General features: G+C 33.6%; 1 protein-coding gene across 1 annotated transcript; it reads right to left on the minus strand.

Moving 5' to 3' along the window:
• Positions 1-6,859: 6,859 nt before the first annotated feature.
• LOC114386602 (pollen receptor-like kinase 3) lies at positions 6,860-10,334 on the minus strand. The gene is made up of 2 exons (XM_028346629.1): positions 8,957-10,334; positions 6,860-7,906 (listed from the first exon to the last, which is right to left on the minus strand). The coding sequence occupies exons 1-2, from the start codon at positions 10,233-10,235 to the stop codon at positions 7,338-7,340; spliced, it is 1,848 nt and encodes a 615-aa protein (XP_028202430.1). The 5' UTR covers positions 10,236-10,334; the 3' UTR covers positions 6,860-7,337.
• Positions 10,335-11,443: the final 1,109 nt, after the last annotated feature.

Genomic DNA, 11,443 nt, shown 5'->3' on the forward strand with positions numbered 1-11,443 from the left:
ACAATAAACAGAGAAAGTTTACGGCCCTTTATCAGGACTATCAATGACTCAGTGGTTCCATAGTAGCTATTTTTCATAGTTATTTTTATATCTGTATAAAATAATCAGTTCTTATTATTTTCTTTCTTTCCTTATTATTTTCTTTCTTTCCTTTACCGGAAAGAAAGAAAATCAGTTCGTATTATTTTTCATAATTATTTTTATAGTGTAAAATAATCAAAGAATTAATTAAAATGACATATCAAATATTGACATAATCTATGATTATTATTAGTATATAACTTATTTCTTCTTTATTATAGGATATTGGAAAATACATGGAGTTTATTTCTTTTCAATTCCAATGAAAAACGGGATCACATCTCTTCTTTAAACACTTTGGCTGGTTGGTAAGAAGTAGGTGAGAAAAAAAAAAGGAGTAAGAAAGAGAGAAATGCATTTTTTTAGTAGTTTTGTTGAGTGGAAAGAGAGGGAGGCTTTTAAATTTTTTGTGGGACCCATAGCTACCAATTTCATCTCTTAAGTGAGTGAATTTGGGTAGGAATTGGCACTGTGCACTTAGCTTTTATCTTGTTGCCCTCCACACACTTGAGCAAGTTGTTGGTCTTGTTCTTCGTTCGTCATCCCATTCCAATTGGTATTCTTCATCATTAGCATTGTACACTTTGTTTTCATGGTTGATTCTCTTGTATATTTTTTTTTCCTTTTCCTTGCATTCTGTTAGGCCACATAATTGAACAAAGAGTGCGACTTTGTTATCACTCTGGACTTTGAAGAACAACACGTCTACACGCTACACGAAAAACTACACCAAACTAACCGAAAAATGCCCATTGCGCTGTTTCCTTTCCACTGACCCCGTCCTCAAACCCTAATATATATTCCTCTTGCTCTTTCCTTGTGCCACATAAAACATCTGAATCGTATGCTTTTGGATTTGACTGTGGATGCAAATCAGGTATCAATTTAAGATGTAGTAAATCATCTTATCTCACTAACTCCTCTCCTTGTTCTAGATATCAAGTTTATGGTTTTTGAACTCTACGATTTCTCCACTTTACTTCTAACTTTATTTTCCTTTCCAGTTACCTTATAGCTCATACATATTCGGGTGTGGAGACAAAGAAAGATCTTGTTTGCACTTGTTTCAATTCAACACCATACATTTGGAGTTACAAAAACGCATTTGCTGAGCATGAAAGGAAATCTAAGACCAAGTTGCAGGTCTGGAGACATGCTTGGAATGAATCTGCTGGTTTATCTAGAATTAAGTCATCAAAATTTATGTAAGCTCTTCTTCCCCCTTAAATCTTCAATATTTTCTAGCTGTTTTTATGGTTATATGCATATTATCAGAACTTGGTGGCTTAGATTACATAAACATGAGACCTTTATTTTTTTTTAAAACAAATGTTTTCAGCAGAATATTATTAGATATTACCTCAGCATATATAATTTTAGCCAATACCGATAATCGATATGCTACGACCAACCATGCTTTGGTGGTCCATTGAGTTTACTGGTTAAATTACGACCAAGTAATACATTTAAATATATTTCAATTTCTAAATGATATTTTTTTTCTGAGATTTTTAGATACATTTAACAAAGCCACTTTATTTAGTTTTTAGTACTTGATCTATTAAGGAAATCCCTACTAGGAAAGAAGGAAAAAATAAAGGGAATTTTCCATCATGCATGTTGAAACAGGTGAGCTAATATTAGCGGCTTTGATTTTAACACACTCTCTCTCTGTGTTCCATATAGAAATGGTGCCGAGTTACATAAAGGAATCGTCGATCTTTAGGCGACAAGGTTGAGTAAATCCCTAGTTAACTCAATAAGAATGGTTGGAATTGACAAAAATAATTACATAAGTAATAGAATCATTGATATGCAAATCATTGGAATTTGGGGCATGGGTGATATCGACAAGATAACCTTAGCAGAAGAAGTATCTAATAAACAATGATATGAATACTAAAGTTGTTATTTTTTAGCAAATAAAAGAGAACAATCAAGCAGACATGAAATAATTTCTATGAAAGATGATGTGTAAATTAACACACCAAATTGGTTGTCCAATGATATTTATAAAGTAATTGATCGTCTGAAGGTTCTTATTGTTCTTGATGACCTCAATGTGTAAATTATCCAGAATAATTGTAACCACTAGAGATAAGCAAGTATTTAGCCAAGCTCACAAAATATATCGGCTTAGACTTGAACTTTTCAATTTGAATGGCTTTAACCAAAGTGATCATCAAAAAGGAGATTCATGACCTATTAAAAAGGATGGTTAATTATGGCAAATGTATTCCATTAGCTCTTGAAGTTTTACTTATCTTCTTTGAGGATGAGTAAGACGATTTTAAAAGAAATGTCTCTTACAAAAGTTTAAGATGTAATGAAACTGAATTATGGCAAATATATTTCATCAGCTCTTAAAGTTTTGGCTTTTTTTTTTTTATGTAAATGAGTTAAACGAGTTTGAAAGAAATGTCTCTTACAAAAGTTTATGATGTAGTGAAACTCAATTATGATAATTTAGAATGCAAAGGGCAACATTTTTTCTGGATCTTGCATATTTATTTATTAGATGGCATTAAGCTATCTTAAATCTTTATGGAAGATGGTGAAATCGATAATTCACAACCCGTAATAAAACAAATGTTTTAAAATAAAAATTTAGAAATTTGAATGGTTCAAAATATTTTAAATACTATAAGTAAATGAGTTCTTACTTAAATAAATAATTATATTCACAAATATGGGTATCTACAAAGTTCAATTAATAATGAATTAAGTTTTTAATTTTTCTCATCTCAAAAGCTTCTTCCGCTGAAAAAAATACTTTAAATGAGATAATAATCTCAGCGAATAAAATAATAAGTTCTAAAAAAATTCACATATAGTGTTATTTTTAGCTAGCATGGTAATAAAAAAAATTCAACCATAGTATCCACAAAATTAAATTAAAAATAATATATAAATATAGCAACCACAAATAATTCACATAACGAAATAATACTCCAACAAATAAACATCGACACTTCATTGCATTCAATTCTTGAAAAAAAAATATCAAAGCATAACTCAGTGATTCCCAAAATCACTAGATTCAACTCTTTGGTTCTCACAATAGTGTGGATCTCAGATTCTTCAAACGATCTATGAACTCATATCCATACAATAAAGTCTCACTGTCATTCCTATCATAAATGGAAGTATCTTATGCATATTTAATTTTCAAAATAAAATATGCATTGTTACTACTTCCTAGAAGATGATGACCAATTCATACATAATTACAAAACATTTCAAATAACTACCAAATAAATATTCTAATTCCATACACACTAATAACTCAGAAAGTCATACTCCAAATTATAGTATCATATGAGTCAATTAATAATTAACTATGAAATAAAACACAACAAAATATATTTTAGTTGATATATATGATAACTAAACACAAAACTCAAGCAATCTATTCATGAATTTTCAAATAAATTTCAAGATTTAATATGTAACTACTGAAGATTTGTACATTGCAAAACCCCTTTTTTGTAAAATTAAATTAAACCCTACCAATAGTAAAAATTACATGTTGGTATGATTATATGAGACACTTAAATAATTTCTTGCAAGAATACTGCGTAACCTAATTTTTTTCATTCATCACAAGGAATTAATTCACACAAGAATCAATGTATTAATTTATCAATTTATAACTGATCAACTCAAAAAGATGCATTTCCAAAAATCTATACAATGAAAGCTTAGATAAAGAAGGTTGTTTTACTAGTAATTCATGCATTCTTTGGTTATTATCATCTTCTCCATTTAGTAGATCAATAAAATTCTATTTGTTTCTTCTTTCTTTTTAATTCTATAAAATCTACTAATTTTCTATTTTTGGAGAGAGACCGTCTATAAATATATAAGAGAAGATAATTGTTTGTTCTTATATAATACAAGAGTATATGATTTAAGATTGGATCACATGAGATATATTTTTAATAGATTTGGCTAATCAAATCTTTTTTTTTATCTTTTTCTACTATATTATCTAGATTTATCTTATTATTAACATTATCTAACATTTTATTTTCTTTCAAGATATATTAACATAAAACATGATAAGATTTAAATCGTTCTCAATGATCACAAATTCAAATATAACAAATATCTTATAAAAACTATATATACAATGTTATATTATTACTATAACAATTATCATTACAATAGTAATAATCTTTTAATCCTTTTAATTAGGATATGGAGTTGTCACACTTTCTTTTATAATTATAAAATAATATCAACCACTTAATCATTTTTTATTGATAAAATAATTATTTAACTCAATGAATTTTAAATAAAATAATGAAAACAGACATAATTAACTTTTTATTCAATTATTTCAATAATATTTAATTTATAATAATACAAGCATCATATATATATATATATATATATATATATATATATATATATATATATGATAATATTTTTAATTCAAACAAATTTTTATACCAATAATTTTTAAACTAAAACTAATAACATTTGTTATATTAAAATTTTAGAATGTTACATTTTGATTCGAAAGGCTGAATGACCTGTTATAACTTTCTCTGAAGATAATTCAATATCTATGCATAATTGTTTACTAGCTAGAAATGGCTTGGGAGATTATTTGTTGAGAGTCTAGTGAAGACCTGGTAAGCCTCAATCGTGGGAACCCGATGACATTTATGAAACATTGAAAAATGACAAGGTTAATAAAGCCTAACTAAGTATAACATAACATCTTTTTGAAAAACATTCGAATGCTTTTGGTATTGATGATGTTCGAAGTTTTCCCTCTGCCTTGATGGCAAGGTAGAGGCCATTAGAAGCATACAAATTCACTTGCTAAAAATTAAGAAACAAAAGTTAAGCCCTCACATTATTGCTAAGAACATTCTACAATTTATGTGGAATATAATTATGATTCCCTCTATCAACATGATATTCTAGCTGAAGGGCTTCAATGTTTGACAACTGAACATAGATTTATTTATTGGTATTATTATCCTCTAAAATTCATGCTAGAGAACTTTTTTGCCTAAAAGCTTGTTATATTGAAATTGTGAGGTGAGTGGCACAATCAAAACCTTTGCCATCGAGAAGCTTGTTATATTATTACATGTCTCACTGTTATAATTTTCTGTTAATTCAAAAAATACGAAATTAACTGTGATATCTTTATTTTGTATCATTTTATTACAAAATCTGATGAATGCTAAAGAAGTTGACCTAAGTAACTCCATATATAAGGTTAGAGAGCTGTCAGATTTACCAAAAGCTACAAATTTTGAAGTACTATTTTCACTGCAATCGTTCTTCTCTAACTGTTGGGTTGAATGCGCAAATCAGCGTGATAAAAGTTGCAAACAAGCACCTATGTACACCAAATCACAATCATGTTGAAAATTACAATGATTATGATTATAATCATTCTTATCAAGCTGTATGCGTGTGTCCAGGAAGCTGTGTTCCATAGTGGTCGGAGTATAGACAACAAAGGATTATATATATAATTATTGATTTCTTTTCTGCTACACCTTCTTCCTTGTTGGGCTTCAATTCCTGCTTCGTCCTTGGTCGCACGCCACAAGACACAGAAATGATTGGAAGATTTGACAGGATGCACATAGATAATTGGGGTTGCACAATTGAATCATGTCTAGTGAGTGATGTAAGACCAAAAAAAGCCAAAAATCAAACAAGTTTTAGAATTGAAGGTGCGAATCTACAGCATAGAAACTCATACACCGGCATAGATGTTCAAAGGATTTGAGATCAGCCAAATATCACCTTGGCATATAATAGTTTCATTCAACAAATGGAAGTACACAACTCAATTTCATTAAACAAATGAAATTGGGTTGTGCTTCATATTATTCCAGGTATTTCCTTCCTATGGTTTACAGCAAAGTCTTTGATTTAGATGAATGTGTATCATTTCATGTTATAAGAACATAATTAATTACAACAATCAAGTTATTAATGTACATTAGTTTTAATAAAAAAGTTATTGTATGGATCTACCAACTTCTTAAACAAACAACACTTTCCTGAAGAGAGATAACTCTTAATCAAAATACTTGAGCCTTATCATATTTAAATTGCAATTCAAAGAGTATAGCTCCTCATAAATCATATCTATTAGCAAACATGATTCTAATACAAGTAATCGTTTGTATCTATCTGCGCAATAGTACAATCTACCAAAATTCTAAAGATATTTGTTACAGAATTGATCAACCTGCTGGGCACATAGAGAAATTAGATGCATAGGTGATTGCATGTTAGAGATAGAAAGGTGACCTTTCCATTCCCAACCATAGACAAGGAGTTTGCTTTATAACTACCTAGATTTTTAATAAGCTGATAGGAATGCAAAGCAAGGAGAAGTAGCTATGCATGAGCATGTGGACTGTGTTAGTTAGAGTTTCAGAAAAGTACGAGGAAGGATGATGCAGAATGTATTTTATCTTTATTTTCTTTTCCTGATTTCCTCAACCGAAACACCAAGTAGTTGAACAATTTCTGTTGGTTGATACTATAGGAATGTAGCACGTGCGGGGCTAGATCCCTTCTGATTGGTTCTGTGTTCTTATTCTTTGTATTTGCTCTTTTTTCATTGCTATTCCAAAGAAAAGTTGTGCTCCTCTCCTTCTGCGGTTAATATTCATTGATGCCAAAATATACAAAATAATAACAATAATAAAAGGGGGACTTGGAAATGGGGCATTTCATAAAGCAACTGGTATTCATGGCTAATATATATACAATAATAACTTTACATGTTGAATGGGGAGTGAGCAAGAAAATAGAATCAATCTCTTGTATATGATACACATAGTAAGACGAAAACTAGAAAAATACTTTTAACCACTAAAATTAAGTTTCTACAAACTTGAAGGATGCTGTCCAAAAATGGTTTTCTTTTGAGAGTTGCATATACTTGGCAAGGGCTATGAAGTTAAACTTGTACTTTTTGACAATGAGAAATGCTCCAAGCTATGAAGTTCCGAAACAACATATAACCATTTTCCAATCTTTCTCCCTTTCTACCCTGCTATCTTCCTCCATTATTCTCTGTTCCGTTCTGTTGTTATCTCTTGCACAAAATCACACTTAGTGCTAACTACTTTGCTTTCACAAGATCACTAATGAAAATGTCCGAGAGTTGGATCAAGATGCTGCAAGATATAATATTTCCAAAGGTCCTGCAATTCTGACCTACAAAAGAAACTTGAACTAAGCTAGCTTAATTACTGACACAATTTTTAAACCTGTACCTCCTCTATCCTTCTAACAGCTTCCTTCATGTTTAGTCTTTGTTCAGGGTTGCTCTCAGCGCAACAAGCCCCAATGTGTAGAAGATGCAGCATGTTCTTGCGCGAATTCGCGTCGTTTGGTAACTCCGAATCGATCAACTCTGCTTCTGTTCCCTCAGAAATTGCGGTGAAGGCCCATTGCACAACATCAGTGCCACCCTTGCCATTGCTGTGATACTGGGAAGGGAACTTCCCTGTGATGATCTCAAGAATGATGACACCGAGGCAGTAAACATCGGTCTTCTGCGAAACCTTCTGATTCTGAACAAAATCTGGGGATTTGAAGGCGAACAATGCCTGCACGGAGACCTTGGGGTTGATCAGTGGCTGAAAGGCGTAGTCACTCAAGAGAGGCTCGTAATCATCAGTTAGAAGAACGTTGCTGGACTTGAGGTTCCCGTGGGGCAGGTCGTAGGTGGAAAATTCAGAGTAAAGGAATTTCAACCCTCTTGCAATTCCCTTAACAATGTTCAAACGTGTAGGCCAAGTTAACTCAGAATGGGATGTTCCTCTGTCACCTGAGAAAATGTAATGTCACAAATATATCAGATATTGCACTTGCACCCTATCAATATTCAATAACACTAGAGGGAGGAATTGACCCATGGAACTGACACCACAAATAGAATTGTTTTCAGGCACAGCATCATGATTCCAGAATCGCTTGGTAAAGGTGTTTAGAAGCTATTAACAATTTGGTTGAATGAATAAGACACTGTAAAATAATGATGCCATTTAACTATCTTTTCGGTTTCTCCAATATGTGAGATTGGCAATTATTCGCATTCGTCCTTGAAATACAGGACCTGTTGTTGTACTAGTTTCTAAATGGCTGAAACTACGCTCAATGTCCTCCAATGTGCATTTTTCCAATCAAATTACTTATCACGTCACGAATTTCGTAGACTAATTTGGTGATGTGTACTTAGGGAAAGGACTACTAGAATTGAAATTATATCTTTTAACAACCAATTGCATCATTTACTTGTGAAATTGATTTATGGTATGCTATTTTTCTCACAAAGAGATAACCGACTCAAATGGAAAATTCGGAGACATAAAGAATAGTTCTAATTCTTTTAGGTTTCAATTTTTACATTGACTTTACACTTTTTTTCATTTTTATTGGGTAGAATGATGTTTGAACTTAATACATCATGCAAATTCTGAAACTCTCCACTATTAAGCAGACCTTAGTAGGTATTTTTTCCATTGTATTACATTTACATCTTTTGCTTCTTTTTTTTATCTTTTCTATTTTTTTAATTCTATTATTATCCCTCTTCCATCATTTCATGGGTGAGTAACAAATATTAGTGTATAAAAAAGCTATTTTTTATTATTAGATGAAGCAAAATATTATTAGTCGGGAATTGAATAACAAAAAGTTATTTGTTAAGCTTAAATATATTTTTTATTCATGTAAATTTGTATTTTTTTAATTTTGGTCCCTTTAAATTTGTTGTTTAATTTTAATTTTTGTAAATTTGCCTCTTTTCAATTTTGAAGGAGTTTTAGTGTGAAATTATTAATTTGGATTGAAATAAAGAAAGTGCGTAGGTACGTACCATGCAAGACATACAACAAGCTTCCCTTGGGCATGTACTCAGTAATAAAGAGCTTCTCCTCCCTTCGGTAATGGTAAGCGAGTGGCGTGATGATATTCCGGTGTCGTATCCTCCCGAACTGCCTCATCTCAGCGTCAAACACGTCCTTCCCGATCTTATTCATCTCCCTCATCCTCTTCACCACCACGCACAACCCTGTCCCCATCATCGCCTTGTACATTGATCCCAACCCCCCATTCCCTAGCACCTCCGCTGACGCCTTCATCAAATCCTGAAGCCCAAATACGCCCCTCTCCTCATTCACCATCACAATATCCCCTCTTTTATTTCCTTCCTTCTTCTTATCTCCTACGCCCCCCCTCATGCTAGGTACCTGCACCATCAATACCTCCTCTGTGCTGTTGCTCCTGCTCCTGCTCACCACCCTCAACTCCCCATCCCCCCTCCGACTCCTCTTCACGAACAGAAATATCATTGCCGCCACCACTGCTATAACCAATATTACAATCACCTTCGTCGCCCAACTCGTATCGTATTTTTCCTCGTTAACATTACTTAGAAGAGAAAACAAAGAAGACCCATCATCATCACCACAAGTCTTCTCTAAGGGCTTACCACAGAGACCTTCATTTCCTGCGAAAGAGTTAGGGCCGAACCTTGCCAAGCTTACAGGAATTGCACCTTGGAGTTTGTTGTTGGACAAATCCAGCGACTTCAGATCTTGGTTGAAGTTTGGTATCTGGCCTGAGAACGAGTTGTATTCGAGGTGGAGTTCTTTCAAGAGTTTGAGTTGTGTTAGGGATTGTGGGATTTCACCAGAGAAGTTGTTGCCTGAGAGCCAAAGTTTCTTGAGGGAGTTTAAGGTGGAGAAGAAGTCGGTGGGGATTGTGCCGGAGAAGCGGTTTTGGGTGAGGAGAAGGGACTTTATGGAGCCAAGTTTGTTGAAGTTTGGAATGGGGCCTGAGAAGGAGTTGTTGATGAAGCTAAGGGTGCGGAGGCTACGGATCTCGACGAGGGCATCGACGTCGATCGAGCCGGAGAGGCCAAGGTCAGAGAGGTGCAAGCCCGTGATGGTGTTGTCAAAGCAGACCACGCCGAGCCACGTGCCGGAGCATGGGGAGATGTTTGGGATCCACGAGGAGAGGGAGCGGTCAGAGTTAGTGAGAGATTTCTTGAGGTGGAGGAGGGAATCAGTTTCAGTCCCGCATGAGAAAGAGATGAAGAATAAGAACAAGAAAAGGAATGAGAGGTGGTGGTGGATTCGAACAGCGGCGGCCATTGCGTGATTGCAAGAAGAAGGGACCGCTGCTCGGAGAAACTAAGGTTGTTGTTGGTGGTGGTGTTTTTCTGTGGGGGTTGGTTTTTTTGGTTTTGGGTATGTGTCATGTTGGAGGTTATTTTGTTTGGGTTAGTGTGGATTTTTTTCTTGAGTTTGTGTGTGAGAAAGGGGGGATGGGTGATGAGGGTGTGTTTTGCCAGAAATGAATTATGGGTTCTAAGAATAGAAGGAGGTTGCACTCCACATGGTTCTCCTTTGGTTCATTCCGATAGATTTGGAGCTTATTTAGGTAGGAAAATAAATAGACAAATAAAAATAGAAAAGGAAAAGGAGGCTAAGCTTGTAGTCAAATTGAAGACCCTATTTTGCGTAACACTTCTCCTTTTATGCTTCTTTTGCACATTGTTTATCCTTCGCACTCGTTAGAGGTGGCCTAGCTGTCAACGCCAAAGCGAGTTTATGTAGTTGCTATGTTTTTCCTTCTCATTTGTCAAACACAAAACTTGTCACTCCCTTTATTTCTCCTATTGCTACCTCCATTGCTTTGGCTGCCACCCGTCGCCACCCACTGTGACCCACTTCTATTGTTTCTGGGGCATCTCATTTGCCGCGATAAAGTTTGCTTTCTATATGATAAAGATAGATCCTTGAAAATGTTCGCATGGAACTTATATATATGCTAAACAATGTAATTTTTCTTTTCTATCCCATCCTATCATTCATTTCTCTTGAACTACCATATGTTGTTTTTTGTTGAGTGGTGTCTTCTTCACACACTACAACAGAAAATAAATTGAACATTTTCTACAAATAAATGAGTCCCATTTGTAGCCTTGACTTTGCTTCATGTGCTTGTTTGCACCAAGTTGATTTGTGTTTTGATTGAGATGGCGAATTAACTAATATGACAAAGTAACTTTTTAATTTCCTAATAACAAGTATCATGCCTTCATGTTGTCTTACACCCCCCCTTCCAATAAAAAAAAGGAACTTAAATGACTACACTGTCTTTATGAATTATTTGTCAATAGATTAAGAGGTCAGAACAGGAACAAGAGTGTATTTCTTTCCTTCTTGTAACATTCTAGAATCAAGAAGTCAACTTCTCATTTTATTGATGACTTTGAATTATTATTTTTTGTTGTTTCATTAGTTCATTTGATAAAATCTAAGTTATCCCTTCATCTATTTACGTGTATTAAGAACAT

This window comes from Glycine soja, chromosome 15, assembly GCF_004193775.1.
Source record: "Glycine soja cultivar W05 chromosome 15, ASM419377v2, whole genome shotgun sequence".
NCBI classification, from domain to species: domain Eukaryota; kingdom Viridiplantae; phylum Streptophyta; class Magnoliopsida; order Fabales; family Fabaceae; genus Glycine; species Glycine soja.